This window comes from Natator depressus, chromosome 2 (genome assembly GCF_965152275.1).
Source record: "Natator depressus isolate rNatDep1 chromosome 2, rNatDep2.hap1, whole genome shotgun sequence".
NCBI lineage: Eukaryota > Metazoa > Chordata > Testudines > Cheloniidae > Natator > Natator depressus.
Window position 1 is genome coordinate 59,546,501 of NC_134235.1, and position 18,844 is coordinate 59,565,344.

Below are 18,844 nucleotides of genomic sequence, written 5' to 3' on the forward strand. Positions count from 1 at the left end.
GTGAAATTGCAGGACTACTAACTGTCATCTGTAACCTACATTTAAATCAGCTTCTGTACCAAATGACTGGAGGATAGCTAATGTGACGCCAATTTTTAAAAAGAGCTTCAGAGGTAATCCTGGCAATTACAGGCCGGTAAGCCTGACCTCAGTACCAGGCAAACTGGTTGAAACTATAGTAAAGAACAAAATTTTCAGACACATAGATGAACATAATTTGTTGGAGACTAGTCAACATGGTTTTTATAAAGGGAAATCATGCCTCACCAATCTTCTAGAATTTTTTGAGGAGGTCAACGAGCATAAGGACAAGGGGGATCCAGTGGATATAGTGTACTTAGATTTTCAGAAAGCCTTCAACAAGGTCCCTCACCAAAGGCTCTTAAGCAAAATCAGCAGTCATGGGATAAGAGGGAAGATACTCTCATGGATTAGTAACTAGTTAAAAGATAGGAAATGAAGGGTAGGAATAAATGGTCAGTTTTCAGAAGGGAGAGAGGTAAATAGTGGTGTCGCCCAGGGTTCTGTACTGGGGCCAGTACGGTTCAACATATTCATAAATGCTCTGGAAAAAGAGGTAACAATGAGGTGGAAAAATTTGTAAATGATACAGAACTACTCAAGGTAGTTAAGTCCCAGGCAGACTGGAAAGAGCTACAAAAGGATCTCTCAAAACAGGGTGACTGGGCAACAAAATGGCAGATGAAATTCAATGTTGATAAATGCAAAGTAATGTACACTGGAAAACATAATCCCAACTATACATATAAAATGATAGCATCTAAATTAGCTGTTACCACTCAAGAAAGAGATCTTGGAATCATTGTGGATAGTTCTCTGAAAACTCAATGTTCCACTCAATTTGCAGCAGCAGTCAAAAAAGGGAACAGAATGTTGGGAATCATTAAGAAAGGGATAGATAATAAGACAGAAAATATCATATTGCCTCTATAAATCCATGGAACGCCTACATCTTGAATACTGTGTGCAGACGTGGTTGCCCCATTTCAAAAAAGATATATTGGAATTGGAAAAGGTTCAGAAAAGGGCATCAAAAATTATTAGGGACATTGAACAGCTGCCATACGAGGAGAGATTAATAAGACTGGGACTTTTCAGCTTGGAAAAAAGACGACTGAGTGGGGATATGATAGAATTCTATAAAATCATGATTAGTGTGGAGAAAGTAAATAAGGAAGTATTATTTACTCCTTCTCATAACACAGGAACTAGGGGTCACCAAATGAAATTAATAGGCAGCAGGTTTAAAACAAACAAAAAAGGAAGTATTTTTTCACATAACATTCAGTCAACCTGTGGAACTCCTTGCCACAGGATGTTGTGAAGGCCAAGGCTATAACAGGGTTGAAAAAAGAACTAGATAAATTCATGGAGGATAGGTCCATCAGTGGCTATTAGCCAGGATTGGGAGGGATGGTATCCCTAGCCCCTCTGTTTGCCAGAAGCTGGGAATGGGCGACAGGGGATGGATCACTTGATGATTACCTGTTCTGTTCATTCCCTCTGGGGCACCTGGCATGGGCCACTGTTGGAAGACAGGATACTGGGCTAGATGGACCTTTGGTCTGCCCCAGTATGGCTGTTCTTTTATTCTTATAGTTCTTCTTCTGGTCTGGGAAAGGTACTGAGTGTCACAGCTAAACAGCAGATTGAACAAACAGCTTGGTTCTCAAACTTTTATATTGGTGACCCCTTTCACACAGCAAGCCTTTGAGTGCAACCCCCCCTTATAAATTAAAAACACATTTTTTATATTAAACACTATTATAAATGCTGGAGGCAAAGCGGGGCTTGAGGGTGGAGGCTGAGAGCTCACAACCCCAGTAACAACCTCGAGATCCCCGAGGGGTCATGACCCCCAGTTTGAGAATCCTTATATAGTTAACACATATTCTAAGGGAGCACTCAAGGTGAAGTGGCTCCTTAACATAGCTTTAGTCATAGGACAAAAAGGGGCGTTCATGAGTTACAGATTGTTGTAATAAGCAATAAATCCAGTGTTTTTATTAAGGACAGGTCTACGCTTAAAACACTACATCGGTGCAGCTGTGCCATTATAGCATTTAAGTTAAGACGTTCCTACACCGATGGGAGAGCTTCTCCTGTTGGCATAGTTAATGCACCTCCCTGAGAGGCAGTAGCTATGTTGACAGCAGAAGCTATCTACAACAGGGTTTAGGTCGGTATAACTATATCACTCAGGGGTGTGGATTTATCACCCCCCTGAGCGAAGTAATTATACCGATATAAGCATGTAGTGTAGACCTGGTCTAAAACCAAGATTTGTAGCATCTAGCAAAGTTATGAAATTAAGCTCCCAGGCTGTCTTTTGAAAGCGTTGTCCAGGTTTGTTTTGAGGATGAGGACTCACTAGTCAGATATAGAGTGATCGCTTTGTGAAAAGTGTTCACCCACAGGTGTTTTTTGTCTTTTGTCATTTTCCTGTGCGAGTTCATTCTAGAGAACAGTGATTTCCTGGTTTCACCTTGCAGTTGTTACTGCACTGGAAACCTGCACAACGCTTTCAAAAGATAAGCCTGGGAGCTTAAATTCTTAACTTTGTTAGACACTACAAATCATTGTCTTAATAAAGACACTGGATTTACAGCTTATTACAACAATCTGTACCCTACTAACACCCCTTTTTGTCCTATGAGTACAGGATTGTTAATGGGCCACTTCACCTTGAATTGCCCCTTAGAATATATGCTAACTACTTATGCTAAACTATCTATTTGATCTTGTATTTAGCTGTGATACCCTCTCAGTACCTTTCCCAGATGTGAAGAAGAGCTCTGTGTAGCTTGAAAGCCTGTCTCTCTCACCAACAAAAGTTGGTCCAATAAAAGATATTACTTCACTCACCTTGCCTCCCTAATATCCTCGGACTGACATGGCTAGAACAACACTGCACAGTACTGGAAATTTACAGTCTTCTTTATACCTACAAAACAGTGCAGTGCTCTCAAATGTGCTTCAGTCCTGTTCTATTAGCAAAAATACAAAGATTAAAGATATCTGAGACTTTCCCTAACAAGTCATACTTGAGCCGCTTTCCACAACAATCCTCTCTACTAAAACTGTCTACATGGGTGTCAATTGTGACTGTGCTTTGTGTAACATGGACCCACGTTCATTAGGAACTAAACCCAGACTGGCAATTTACTTCACATAAGATACTGAATATCCTCGTGACTTTTGGACTGTATTCAAAGTAGTGATCTAAACAGGAAAGATTCAAAAACCTTTACTAATCCCCTGTGACATCAAGTGCTTGATATTACAGATTTCAAAAAATGTACTTCTATGCAACTGTAACATAGCTTAGTATTTGTTATTATGCTATCCTTACTACATTATTACAAGTTCAACCTTTAAAGTAACAACATGGCTGCAACAATTTATTACAGAATTGGTTTTGTAAAGGGATTTCTCTGTGTTGAGAATCAATATAACGTCTATCAATTTTGAGTTCATCAAAGAGCAAAGAGACAATGGGAAACTGAAAATTTAGTGCAAATCAACCCTCCAAAGGAGAATTTCAAGAAGCTATTTACAACCAAAGTTCACTAACATTATGCTGAACATATCCCTGCTCTGTTAGCTGTGCATCATGAGGCAATGCAATGATCTCAGAGTAATAGTTTACGTGACATTCTAAGTGCCTGACTCTTCATTGCACCTGTTGTGGCCAGTGTGAATTAGTGGAGAATTATAATTTGATAGCACTTTATTCAGTTCTTTTCACTGAGCCAGGAAATAAGCTCTATAGCTCCTGTATATCTTGTTGGAAACAGTGCCTGTTTTTTACTGCCTTGCACCTTGTTTAATCATATATAACTGTGTAAAGTTCTACCAAATTAGCATTCTCCACTAACTTACAGCATTCTAGGTACTAGCATAACTAGGTACAGCATTCTACTCCTAACTTTGCACAGATGTACGTGACTATACAGGGTGCAAGGCAGTGAAGAATCCAGCAATATGTCTACATGAAGATATATAGCCATGGCGCTTATTTCCTGCCTCAGCAAAGAGACCTGAATAAAGTATCCTATTTGTTATTCCTCCAGCTTGCCAGTTAACCAGACAGATGGCAAGCTTAGTTAAATTTAGTTTTCTATTTCAACAGTATTCTAATGTACACTCAGTCCAAAATTAACATAAGTACAAGCCACAACACTCTGCACATTTGAACAAAATAAAAACAGCATATTGGGGAGAGGAGAGAAGGGGAGCTCAGTTTCCTCTTACCAGTCCCATGATTCGTGGGTTAAAGTCAGGACCAGAATCATCATAGTCTATAGTAGCCATCACAGCCCAGGGAGGAAAAAAAAGTAATGGACATAAACACTGATTATTCAAGAACATATTTAAACATTTTAGCAGAATATTGTTACACAAATATGGACATCACAATTGTTACACAAATATGGACATCACAATGAATCACTCCTTATTAAAGTCTTATCTTTACAGTCATATTCACTGTATTAATAACTAAACTGGGAATATTTTGATGCAAAATTTGCTTTAGCTGTCTTAATATTAATTTAAGGGTAACTAGATGGATCTAATGTAAATACTCAAACTGTTGTTGAAGGAAATCTGATAGTGTTACAAATACTCAACATTCCCCCAAGTTTGTATTCAAAGTTTCTCCAAATGAAGAACAAAATGTAATATATTTGCATATCAGAACTATATTTCTAAGTGGCAAAACAAATTAATACCAACTTGGTTATTTCTTGGCTTTGTGCAAGACACCTATTGAATTTAAATACACTATATGGATTATTATAGGAATGTCCAGACTAACCAGGTTTTTTTTTACTAACAAGATCTTTAAATGTATTCAAGGTTACTCTGATGATATTGACATTAAAAGTTATATTGCATCAACTTCTGGAAACACACCTACTTTCTGCTGCAGAAATCTTTATTTGGTAACTGAAGAGCAAATTTACACTGGGTTCCTCAGAGCAGATTCTGACAACCCTGGTAGTAACAATCAATGTGCCCTTCCTATTACAGAGCATCAAAATGGACAATACGGAAAGTAACTAACCTTTGGGGAGGCAGCTTGGTTTAGAGGATAGGGCAACTGAACCAGAACCAAGAAACCTGCTCTCTGATCTTAGGCAAGTCACTTCACCTCTCCAGGTCTCTGTTATCCCTCCCAACCTTTGCCTGACTTGTCTATTTAAACAGTAAGTTCTTTAGAGTAGGGAATGGCTTTCACCACGTTTGTCCATCACCTGACAGAGGGGCAGTGATCTTGGTTGGGACCTCTTGGTATTACTGTAATACATATAATAAACAACAACTAATCACGTAGCTGGTAAGAAGTACTGTTTCTTACTACAAGAACTGCATACTGTCTTCATTTAATGCAGTTACAGTAGCACTGAGAGAATACACCATTTAAAATAATTTTCATAAAATAATAAATTCACTTTTTACTTAGCCAGCTTGTTTTCGATAATATGGTATATTTTTGCTTATAAGCTCAAAAATTTGGAATTTAGTACAGGCCCATAAGTACAGAACCTGCTGCAGAACATTATTTAAAACTGTATTATTTGCTGTATGGGTGCCATGGAGTAACTCATTTCCATGGCAAAGTTCTTCTCTATAAAGTTATGTTTGGTGGCTTTAAATTTCATATGGAAACTTGTGACAATATCAGGTGTTCAAAAGAAATTAAATTAACCTATTAACTATTTTCAAGTTACAATACATGGCACACCATCCCTGAACTTATCTGTAAGGCTACACACCTCTCCCGCCTACAAATCTCTTCTCAAAAATCACTTGTAACCATGATGCCTACAATTATTCAGGAAACATGATGGCTAAGCTGAGGACAGTTGGAAAAGTTGATATTTATAAAATTAAAAAACAAAAACAGAACCCCAAAACATTCATATAACAGGAAGTTACTTAATTGTAACTGAAGGCTCTTTCAGATGTGTGGTCCCTATCTGTATTCCACACACAGGAATGCATGCACACCAAGGTTGGAAATTCTTCAAAGCAGTGTCTGTTGGCCCACATATGTGCAGTAGCTCTTCTCGTGGTCCCAACTGAGGGTATAAGAGGCAGTGTGGGTGGATGCCTCTCCAGTTCCCCTTCTTACTGCAAATCCATTAGGAGCCGAAGCAGAGGGGACAGAGAGTGAGTAGTGGAATACAGATAGGGACCACACATCTTGAAGAATCTCCAGTTATCGCAAGTAACCTCCACTACTTCTTCGAGTGCTGGCTGCTATGTGTATTCCTCACGTGGGTGATTGGAAAGAGTGTTCTGACTTGAGGTGGATGTGAGGAACCCAGTAGCAAAGATGCCTGCAATACTGCTGATCCCACTGATACATCCGCAGCCAAGGCATGAATTTGAGTGTAGTGTGTTGTGACCATGTGGATAGAACTCCAAGTGGCCACCCTGCAAATGACCTGCAGTGGGACATCAGTGATGCAGTGAAGGCAGCTTTTGCTCTCATGGAGTGAGCTCCGATACCCTCAGGGGGAGGAAGTTTTGCTATCTTGTAGCACTCTAAGATGCATCCGGAAACCCACTCAGAAATCCTCTGGGAGGATATGGCTTGCCCACGACCTCTCTCTGCTACGGCGATAAGAAGTCTTGGTGATTTCCTAATGGATTTGGTTCTTTGCAGGTAGAATGCCAGGGCATGCTGAACACTGATGGAGTTAAGTCTCTTGTCTTCAGAGCGAGAGTGGGGTCTCAGAAAAAATTCAGGTTTTTTCAAATTTTGTTTGATTGATATGGAACTCAGAAACAATCTCACTGCCTCTTACACTCTTGATTAGGAGCACGAGGAGAGCTACAGAACATGTGCAGGCCAAAAGACATTGCTTTGAAGAATTTCCAGACTCAAGAGAATGTTGCGCATGAGTACCCACGTGTGGAATACACATAGGAAATGGCACTCAAGGAAGAACAGTATATTTAGATATACAGAAATTGTAAATATTTAGTATTCTTCCTCTACCCTGCTCTTGCTGTATTGTTTGTCTTCTCACAGACAAGTTTCTGGGACAGGAACCTTGTCTATCTCTGGGTCTATATACCACCTAGCACAAAGAGGTTCTGATTTTGACCTGGGCTCCTCTGGGCACTACTATAATATACATAATAATAAGGATGATGTTTAAAGCCCTAAACCTACCTCTTACACAAATCTTTTCATTAAAATCATTGTCTGCAGCATTCCCATTAACAAGTGCAAATAAAATATAAAAATTAAATTAAAATATGCTAATCATATAGCTCAAGCAAAGGAGTGCATCTCTAAGCTAATTCCACACCCTGAATTAGCATTCAAATAGAAAGTTAACCTTCCACGATGTGGCAGAGGACTCAGATGAGTGTATCATTCTGTTATGATAAAGATGATTTCCACTTTTATATTAGTAGTATTTTTGTTTTCTTGCCCCACTCTTCATAAATGAAATAAATATGTTTTACTTATCTTAAATAAATTGGTGAATTAAAAAAAGATGTAGGATCTTAAAGGATAGCCATATTGAATATTCTATTAGTCATTAGGATTAAACTTAAATTTCAGGACTTTAAAATCTATCTAATCTGAATAGCTACTATATAAAATAGCCAAATGGAATTTAGGAGTTATAAAGGAATTCGTAGACAAAACACTTGGGTAAGTTGGAGTTAATGTTCACAAAACACTGTTAAATGAATGGGAAAAAATGTTAAAAAAAAAAAAAAAAAAAAAGGTTGTACTATTAACATCTCAAATATTAGAAAGCCAGGAAATTGTAACTTAAGGTTAAACTTTAAAAAGAATGAGACTTTAAGTATAAAAAGTCACAAACAAAGACCTCTCCTCCTAGTGAGCCAGCTTGCTTCCTTAAATATACACTTGTAAAGTGCTCTACACCTAACAGAGCGGGACACAAAACTCAACTCCCCGTCCCATGCTCTAATCATTAGACAATAATGCCTTCATTCTGTATGTATCAATACAAGAGGGAAAATCTGTCTCTTTAGGGACACCTAGTTTGACATCAATTTAAAAAAAAAAAAAATCTTCTCTCCGAATAAATTCTACCTAGGGTTAAAAATATTGTGTAGACAAGGCCTATAACTGAAAGAGCTTAGAGAAAATATTTTTCTCTATTCTTCAACTTATTTACTTCTTACATTTCCAAGCACCTTGGGTATACTCAGTTTCATTATTGCCCTAGAGAGTCTCTCTCTCCCACTAGAACCAGCCAATTTTTTTAACAAATACTTTTCCATCAAAAAATGCATTTTTCAGGCCCCAAAACTGTTAGCTAAATTCATGCTGAATTTGACAATTTAGTTTCAGGTTGGAAAAAATATTTAGAAAAAGTTGAAACAGTTCATCTGTTACATTTCGGCTTTGATTGGAAACAGTGTTTTGCTTTCAAAATTGGTCAATCTAAACACCCAAAACAGCCCAACTGAAACAAAAAAAATTCTTTCAAATTGACCAAAACATATGTGTGTGTGTGTGCGTGTCTGATTTTTTCAATTTGTGCCTTGAAACTGAAAATCCACGATTCACTCAGCTCTCCTGTTTGTACGACTCTCTCACACAGCAAGAAGGGAAAGGAAAACAATTAAAAATAGGAAAGAGATTGCAAAATGACAAAAATTGGCAGGAGTCAGGGGCAAGTGTAGCATTTGAAACTACTTCTGTCATATGTTTAAAAACTTGTTAGTTTCTAAAGTTTTGATGCCGCTAACATTTAAAATGTTTCTCTTATTTAAAAACCTGGGGAAAATACAGTAATAAATGTATATGTAAAGAAGAGTTGCATCATAGTCCACATAATTTTTTTTTATCTGTTGCTCCCCCAGCAACGTTAGCAGAATCTCTATAATTACTGTGAAAATAGGTTGGTCTTTGCCTCTAGAGCCAACAGCAGTGTAATTTTCATATTGTAAAAAAAACATATCACTCATTTCTTTTTCCCTTGAATGAGACAAGAAAAAAGAAAAGGAGAACTTGTGGCACCTTAGAGACTAACCAATTTATTTGAGCATAAGCTTTCATGAGCTACAGCTCACTTCATCGGATGCATTCAGTGGAAAATACAGTGAGATTTATATACACACAGAACATGAAAAAATGGGTGTTATCATACACACTGTAAGGAGAGTGATAACTTAAGATGAGCTATTACCAGCAGGAGAGCGGGGGGGGAGGGGACCTTTTGTAGTGATAATCAAGATGGGCCATTTCCAGCAGTTAATAAGAACATCTGAGGAACAGTGGGGGGTTAGTCTCTAAGGTGCCACAAGTACTCCTTTTCTTTTTGCGAATACAGACTAACACGGCTGCTACTCTGAAACAACAAGAAAAGTGTCTGATCCATTTTCATTGGAGAAAAAGGAGTTAAATTTGACTCTGAGGAAGGTGAACAGGAAAATTAACAGAGAAAAGGCAAACAACACATATTTCTCTTGCCCAGAACTACAGAGTAGGAAGTGACAGTAACAGACTATAAGTAAGTGTAAAACAGAAGATGGACAATGAAAGTCACAAGACAAAGGAGGACAAAGAATTGGTGGGCTGGGGAGAGTGCCCTCTACAAGGACCATGAAGCAGCTTAACAATAAAAAGATTTCCCACAATTGTGCTCAGGGTTCAGATACTTGTCTGCCAATCTAAACTGCCCTTGAAAAGGGAACATCTGGCTTTGTTCAGATTAATGTTATCTAAAACTACATCATCCATTCAGAATTGGCAAGAGATGAAATTGGCAATCTGTACTCAAATTAATGGAATGAGTCAAAATTGACTTTCATAGCAAGCAAAGCAGACTCCTCCACATAAATCAAAGCCTTCTCAAAAGCAATGTGGCCTATCAATCAGAAACTTAATCTGATTGGGAAAATATGACAGTTCAAAAGGTCCCTGCCCCAAGAAGGTCACAATTTAAGACAATAAGTGTATTTTATATACATTTGTTTTTTTATATACTGTATATAACAGTTATAGTATACATGAACAGCAGAAAAGCCTGTCACAGAAACAACAAACCCAAGAAATATTCTTCATCATCATCCTCCTTAATGCATAACATATTTTTAGCTCATCATGCAATAAACACACAACTTTTGTCCTTTGGGATCAATTCAGTCACCCTTAGTCATATTGGGATGACTTGCAGAATAAGATACTATCCAGTTCTCCCATGACAGTTGCAAAAGTACTGTTTTTCCCCACAAAAGCTACAAGTGGCAGGAATACTAAAGCCTTTACTAGCATTTATTCCAAACTCTCAGCAAGTGGAGCTCTAGTTCAGCAAGAAACTCCCAAACTGCAATTTTTATGAGAAGGGCTTCTGCCCAGGAGCTGAGCTGGACAAGTCTGGGCAGATAGGCAAGCTGTTACTTATCTGTGATAGGTTTCAGAGTAGCAGCTGTGTTAGTCTGTATCCGCAAAAAGAAAAGGAGTACTTGTGGCACCTTAGAGACTAACCAATTTATTTGAGCATAAGCTTTCGTGAGCTACAGCTCACTTCATCGGATGCATTCAGTGGAAAATACAGTGGGGAGATTTATATACACAGAGAACATGAAACAATGGGTGTTACCATACACACTGTAACCAGAGTGATCAGGTAAGGTGAGCTATTATCAGCAGGAGAGCGGGGGTGAAAAAACCTTTTGTAGTGATAATCAAGGTGTGCCATTTCCAGCAGTTGACAAGAACCTCTGAGGAACAGTGGGGGGTGGAGAGGGAATAAACATGGGGAAATAGTTTTACTTTGTGTAATGACACATCCACTCCCAGTCTTTATTCAAGCCTAAGTTAAAATTGTATCCAGTTTGCAAATTAATTCCAATTCAGCAGTCTCTCATTGGAGTCTGTTTTTGAAGTTTTCTTGTTGAAGAATTGCCACTTTTAGGTCTGTAATCGAGTGACCAAAGAGACTGAAGTGTTCTCCGACTGGTTTTTGAATGTTATTAATTCCTGACGTCTGATTTGTGTCCATTTATTCTTTTACGTAGAGACTGTCCAGTTTGGCCAATGTACGTGGCAGAAGGGCATTGCTGGCACATATCACATTGGTAGATGTGCAGGTGAACGAGCCTATGATAGTGTGGCTGATGTGATCAGGCCCTATGATGGTGTCCCCTGAATAGCTACGTGGACACAGTTGGCAATGGGCTTTGTTGCAAGGATAGGCTCCTGGGTTAGGGAACCTATCCTTGCAACAAAGCTGTTGCCAACTCTGTCCGCATATCTATTCAGGGGACACCATCATAGGGCCTGATCACATCAGCCACACTATCATAGGCTCGTTCACCTGCACATACACCAATGTGATATGTGCCAGCAATGCCCTTCTGCCACGTACATTGGCCAAACTGGACAGTCTCTACATAAAAGAATAAATGGACACAAATCAGATGTCAAGAATTATAACATTCATAAACCAGTCGGAGAACACTTCAATCTCTCTGGTCACGCAATTACAGACATGAAGGTCGCTATCTTACAACAAAAAAACTTCAAATCCAGACTCCAGCAAGAAACTGCTGAATTGGAATTCATTTTCAAATTGGATACTATTAATTTAGGCTTAAATAGAGACTGGGAGTGGCTAAGTCATTATGCAAGGTAGCCTATTTCCCCTTGTTTTTTCCTACCCCCCCCCCCCCAGACGTTCTGGTTAAACTTGGATTTATGCTGGAAATGGCCCACCTTGATCATCATACACATTGTAAGGAGAGTGATCAGTTTGGATGAGCTATTGCCAGCAGGAGAGTGAGTTTGTGTGGGGGGTGGGGGTGGGGGTGGGGGACGGACCTGGATTTGTGCTGGAAATGGCCCACCTTGATTATCATGCACATTGTAGGGAGAGTGGTCACTTTGGATGAGCTATTACCAGCAGGAGAGTGAGTTTGTGTGTGTGGTTTTTGGAGGGGGGGGGTGAGAAAACCTGGATTTGTGCTGGAAATGGCCCACCTTGATTATCATGCACATTGTAGGGAGAGTGGTCACTTTGGATGAGCTATTACCAGCAGGAGAGTGAGTTTGTGTGTGTGGTTTTTGGAGGGGGGGGGTGAGAAAACCTGGATTTGTGCTGGAAATGGCCCAACTTGATTATCATACACATTGTAAGGAGAGTGATCACTTTAGATAAGCTATTAGCAGCAGGAGAGTGGGGTGGGAGGAGGTATTGTTTCATGGTCTCTGTGTATATAATGTCTTCTGCAGTTTCCACAGTATGCATCCGATGAAGTGAGCTGTAGCTCACGAAAGCTTATGCTCAAATAAATTGGTTAGTCTCTAAGGTGCCACAAGTACTCCTTTTCTTTTTGCGAATACAGACTAACACGGCTGTTACTCTGAAACCTGTCACCTTACCTGATCACTCTGGTTACACTATGTCCTAAGGCGAGCTCAGGGAAGACAGAAACCTCCCGTGGAGCAGAAGTGTGTATGGTAGCACCCACTGTTTCATGTTCTCTGTGTACATAAATCTCTCCACTATATTTTCCACTGAATGCATCTGATGAAGTGAGCTATAGCTCACGAAAGCTTATGCTCAAATAAATTGGTTAGTCTCTAAGGTGCCACAAGTACTCCTTTTCTTTTATCTGTGATAATGCGTCTTGCACTCCAGAATCTGAGCATTCTTTACAACAAAAAGTCTCTAGCTTTTATGGTGGCAAAAATAACCTCCAAAATTGCGAAGCAAATGCCATTATGTCTTCCTAAGTCTTCAGAGATCCTGAAACAACAGCTCTGGCAGAGGTGAGAACTGCCCCATTCACCTGAATGGACATTTTTTTCTTAACATTACTGATATTTAACATTATTGACATTCATTTCTAATTAAAATACGTACGAAAGAGAGAGGACATTCAGATGATGTCACTGAATCCAAGTATGCAACAAAGAGTGATTATTATATTATGATGACCTGTATCCAATCTACTGCAGGCAGCATTCATTCTGGCATTTCAAGTGAGTGGAGATTTGGTGTAGATGCAGAATTTGTGAGATTACTACTTGTTTTCCAGTAGGGTCTTCTTCCCCCTTTCATGAAGGCTGTAGCCTCAAAACTACCACCACGCAGGAAATAAAGCCTATACTAATTTAGTCTTTCTTGCTTTTTGTATCTAGGGATCTTAGGGCATTCTATAGTGCCCTTCAGTGTAGTATTTAAGTGCTTCCCAAGTCAATTAGATCTATACAGTAAAGCTTCTAGTGACTTCATAGATCTTTTGCTCTTCTCCCTTCTCTATTAGAGGAAGGTCTGATCAGGATCTCTTTTGTTTTTGTCTATATCTCTCTTCTTCCTTTTTCCCAATTAACCAAGTTATGCTGAGGAGGATTTTGCAACATAGCCTGAAAGTATCAGACCCTGAAAGCTCATTCCACAGCTAAAACTTCAGTTCTCATGTGCTGTGTCAAGTGCATTTTTACAGAGAAGGTCAACTGTTTTAGGGCATCATGGAATGGAGAAGTGATCACTTATGAAGCTGCATCCTAACCCACTGATGGCTTTGAAGATCAGACCCGAAGTAGTGAAATGGCAGAGGACTGGTTCAAAGACGTTTTGTATTATTGCATACAGAAAATGAATGAAGATGAAAAAGTTAATTTTCCTAACAAGAAACAGAGACAAATCCTCCATTGAATTTCAATGGAGTTATGACAATTAACACCACCTGAGGACCTGCCCCACTGTCTTCAATACTCCAAAAGGGGACCTGCAGTGTAAGGCTATGTAAGTTGCTACATTGGACATGGGGCTTCTATGACAATGGCTGGTTTTGAGACTGAAAATAGCAGAACTTTGTCTTTACTAATCCTCAGCATATTTCTTGTTCAAAAGTCAGAGACACATTAATAGCTATACTAACTTCAGTCTACATAATTCTTGGTTTCCAAAACTATCTGTGATGAGCGTGGAAGTATTGCTGCCTTGCAGAACTAATCTGCTAATGATTGAAGACCATCTTCAACCACTTCTGTCAGGCTCATCTTCCAGAAGGGGAAACTATTTATGACTCTTTAGATTTTCTTTAAGAAACCGGACGTTCCCTAAACTTCTGTTATATTTTTTAAAATAAGAATGAAATCGCAATAAAATTACTCCCAAAGAACCAAGGGGAAGCATCCACTCTAACAATGGAAGTGCAGACAGATATACTGGCTTTTTCTTTATTATTTAGAATTAAAATATATAGACCTTTGACAGTAGCTTTACCTTCCTATTTTCCAACAAATTATTGTGAACCTGCATGCATTCTTCAGAGCAAGCCAATGCGTTAAAGGAAATTTAAAAATAAGTTTCATTCACTCAAGTTAATTTTCTCTTACCTTCTGCATCCCTCCTCATTTTCATTCTGTTAAGTTTCTTCTGCTGCTCTCTTAGCAATGCCCGTTGTTGAATCTCTAATGTTTGATCATCTTCTGGAGGATCGGGGTACATATATCTCAAGTCTGCTCGTGTTTCTGAATCTGTTGTATAGATTGTGAATTTTAAAATGTCATCACATAACACTATTTCAGAAACATTTACTTTAAAAATGTGAACTACATGCATTTAAAAGCATTAGGACCATCAATACTAATAATGGCAAAAAAGTGGATGGTTTGTAATATGTTAAAATACCACTTCATTAAAAAAAATTCATACATGGCGGTAAAGTGTATCAAATGAAAAAAATAACTGTAAGCCACTTCAATTTGCCAGAAAACAAACAAACCCAAAGACCGTAACAATGTATAAATACCTGGGATCGTTAGTAGTGGTTGGATTAGGAGTTTCAATGATCATATGGTAATGACAACAACTAAATTAAAGGGTTGACACAGTGAATTTTGATTGTGGTGATACTTCTTTTAGTTAATAAGAAAGCACAGATATGTCAGGTGTAAACTGCTGTCAGACACTGAGGGTGGGATTTCAAAAGTGCCTAAATTATTTAAGAGCATAAATCCTGTAGACTTTCACTGGAACTTGTGCTCCAAAGTCGCGTTGGGATTTTCAATAACACCTCTCAGCGCCTTTACATGAATGGATCATTGCACACACAAGTGCATTAAAAAGCTGCTGAAATATTCCTATGCTTTCCTATTTAATGGAAGTTAAGTATATCATCATTTTGGGGAACCAAAATATTTTGCACTGCAAATCGACAGACACGCTCCACAAAAACAACACAAAATGTGTTATATAATGCCACTAAAAATATTCAAAGGGGCTGTTTTAGCAGCCAGCAATCAGCTGGATATAGTGGTTCCCTGGCCATACTACCTATGCCATAGTGTAGCAAGCAGTGGAATCCTCAGGTCACTAGTTAAACCAGAATGCCAGTAGAAAAGAAGATACAGTGAGGGCCAGTGTTTGTGTTAAGGGCAACTGTGAGAAGGATTACTGAATTTTCTTTAAAATGCTAGGAAATGGTTAAGAGATGCAAAAAAAAAAAAAAACCCCAAACCGAAAGAAGAAAATCCACTTGCCTTTGTATTTAAGTTCATTGAACTCCCTGATATTCTGAACATTGACAGGGTCAGCTGCACCCTTTGATGAAGGTCGCCTGACTGGAGCTTGCATTCGAAGCCTGGCCATCTCAAATACATCCATTACATTTTTCTCTCTTTTCCTGCTTGAAAAGTTTGTAAACCAAACGTTCAGTGTGACTAACAGTTCCTCATTCATAACTTATTTGAACATGTCACTCAGTATTACTCCAAATGAAGACTATTACTTGGATATTATATCCTGCCACTCAAAGAATAAAATTATTTGAAATTTGAACACAGTTTTAAAAATAATTAAATTTCCTTGTGTGTTACAAATGGAGGCGATGTGGTATCTAAATCCAGTAAGTTCACACCAATGACATGGAGATGAGCTAGATGTTTCTATGATTACTATGTGATGAGATTTGCAAATAATCAAAACATAAAAGAAGGATAATGCAAAATTCATTTACTTACCAGTGCAGTTCTAATAATTTATGTTAGTATAGTTATACAGTACACTAGTAAATGTTCTGTGGTATGTTTTTGTAAAAGTAATGAAGTATTCATAACAACATACCTCTCTATTTGAACATTTCCAGTGAAAGAGAATCCACAACCACCTTAGGTGAACTGTTCCAATGATTAATTACCCTTACTGTTAAATATTTGCTCCTTATTTCTAATCTGAATTTGTCTTGCTTCACCTTCCAGCCATGGGATCTTATTATACTTTTGCCTTTATTATCAAACTTCCTTTTCCGCACGTAAGTATTTAGAGACTGCGATCATGTCAATCCTTAACCTTCTCTTTCACAAGCTCAATTGATGATGATACATCTGAGGGAAGGGAACAGAAGGAGACTCCGCCAATTGGAAGGCATGAGATGCACTGTCCGAGGGATGGGGGTTCCACGACCACCGCTCCCAAGAGGAGGAGGCAGGTGGTGGTGGTCGGGAACTCTCTCCTCAGGGGGACTGAGTCATCTATCTGCCACCCCGACCGGGAAAACCGAGAAGTCTGCTGCTTGCCAGGAGCTAGGATTCACGATGTGACGGAGAGCCTGCCGAGACTCATCAAGCCCTCGGATCACTACCTCTTCCTGCTTCTCCACGTGGGCACCAATGATACTGCCAAGAATGACCTTGAGCGGATCACTGCAGACTACGTGGCTCTGGCAAAAAGGATAAAGGAGTTTGAGGCGTAAGTGGTGTTCTCGTCCATCCTCCCCGTAGAAGGAAAAGGCCTGGGTAGAGACCGTTAAATCGTGGAAGTCAATGAATGGCTATGCAGGTGCTGTTGGAGAGAAGGTTTTGGATTTTTTGACCATGGGATGCTGTTCCAAGAAGGAGGAGTGCTAGGCAGAGATGGGCTCAACCTAACGAAGAGAGGGAAGAGCACCTTTGGAAGCAGGCTGGCTAACCTAGTGAGGAGGGCTTTAAACTAGGTTCACCGGGGGAAGGAGACCAAAGCCCTGAGGTAAGTGGGATACCAGGAGGAAGCACAAGCAGGAGAGTGCAAGAGGGGAGGGCCCCTGCCTCATACTGAGAAAGAGAGATGATCAGCGAGTTATCTCAAGTGCCTATACACAAATGCAAGAAGCCTGGGAAACAAGCAGGGAGAACTGAAAGTCCTGGAACAGTCAAGGAATTTTGATGTGATTGGAATAACAGAGACTTGGTGGGATAACTCACTTGACTGGAGTACTGTCATGGATGGATATAAACTGTTCAGGAAGGACAGGCAGGGCAGAAAAGGTGGGGGAGTTGTACTGTATGTAAGAGAGCAGTATGACTGCTCAGAGCTCCGGTATGAAACTGCAGAAAAACCTGAGTGTCTCTGGGTTAAGTTTAGAAGCGTGGGCAACAAGGGTGATGTCGTGGTGGGAGTCTGCTATAGACTACCGGACCAGGGGGATGAGGTGGACGAGGCTTTCTTCCGGCAACTAACGGAAGTTACTAGATCGCGGGCCCTGGTTCTCAATCACCCTGATATCTGCTGGGAGAGCAATACAGCGGTGCACAGACAATCCAGGAAGTTTTTGGAAAATGTAGGGGACAATTTCCTGGTGCAAGTGCTGGAGGAACCAACTAGGGGCAGAGCTCTTCTTGACCTGCTGCTCACAAACTGGGAAGAATTAATAGGGGAAGCTAAAGTGGATGGGAACCTGGGAGGCAGTGACCATGAGATAGTCAAGTTCAGGATCCTGACACAAGGAAGAAAGGAGAGCCACAGAATACAGACCCTGGACTTCAGAAAAGCAGACTTTGACTCCCTCAGAGAACTGATGGGCAGGATCCCCTTGGAGAATAACATGAGGGGGAAAGGAGTCCAGGAGAGCTGGCTGAATTTTAAAGAATCCTTATTGAGGTTACAGGGACAAATCATCCCGATATGTAGAAAGAATAGTAAATATTGCAGGCAACCAGCTTGGCCTAACAGTGAAATCCTTGCTGATCTTAAACACAAAAAAGAAGCTTACAAGAAGTGGAAGATTGTACAAATGACCAGGAAAGAGTATAAAAATACTGCTCGGGCATGCAGGACTGAAATCAGGAAGGCCAAATCACACCTGAATGTGCAGCTAGCCCGAGATGTTAAGAGTAACAACAAGGGTTTCTTCAGGTATGTTAGCAACAAGAAGAAAGTCAAGGAAAGTGTGCGCCCCTTACTGAATGAGGGAGGCAACCTAGTGACAGAGGATGTGGAAAAAGCTCATGTACTCAATGCTTTTTTTGCCTCTGTCTTCACTAACAAGGTCAGCTCCCAGACTGCTGCACTGGGCAGCACAGCATGGGGAGGAGGTGACCAGCCCTCTGTGGAGAAAGAAGTGGTTCGGGACTATTTAGAAAAGCTGGACGAGCACAAGTCCATGGGGCCGGATGCGCTGCACCCGAGAGTGCTAAAGGAGTTGGCGGATGTGATTGCAGAACCATTGACCATTATCTTTGAAAACTCATGGCGATCGGGGGAGGTCCCGGGCGACTGGAAAAAGGCTAATGTACTGCCCATCTTTTAAAAAGGGAAGAAGGAGGATCCGGGGAACTACAGGCCTGTCAGCCTCACTTCAGTCCCTGGAAAAATCATGGAGCAGGTCCTCAAGGAATCAATTCTGAAGCACTTAGAGGAGAGGAAAGTGATCAGGAACAGTCAGCATGGATTCACCAAGGGCAAGGCATGCCTGACTAATCTAATTGCCTTCTATGATGAGATAACTGGCTCTGTGGATGAGGGGAAAGCAGTGGATGTGTTGTTCCTTGACTTTAGCAAAGCTTTTGACACGGTCTCCCACAGTATTCTTGCCAGTAAGTTAAAGA

General features: G+C 40.0%; 1 protein-coding gene across 7 annotated transcripts in view; it reads right to left on the minus strand.

The window, feature by feature from the left end:
• CSPP1 (centrosome and spindle pole associated protein 1) overlaps positions 1-18,844 on the minus strand; it is a 178,089-nt gene that overhangs the window by 36,212 nt on the left and 123,033 nt on the right. For 5 of the 7 annotated variants that reach the window (XM_074944276.1, XM_074944277.1, XM_074944275.1 and 2 more), the window contains 3 exons: positions 15,524-15,669; positions 14,378-14,518; positions 4,276-4,322 (listed from right to left, as the gene is read on the minus strand). In XM_074944276.1, coding sequence (XP_074800377.1) covers positions 4,276-4,322; positions 14,378-14,518; positions 15,524-15,669 — 334 coding nt within the window. The remainder of the gene's footprint in view (positions 1-4,275; positions 4,323-14,377; positions 14,519-15,523; positions 15,670-18,844) is intronic. The other 2 variants (XM_074944273.1, XM_074944274.1) reach the window with 1 other exon arrangement.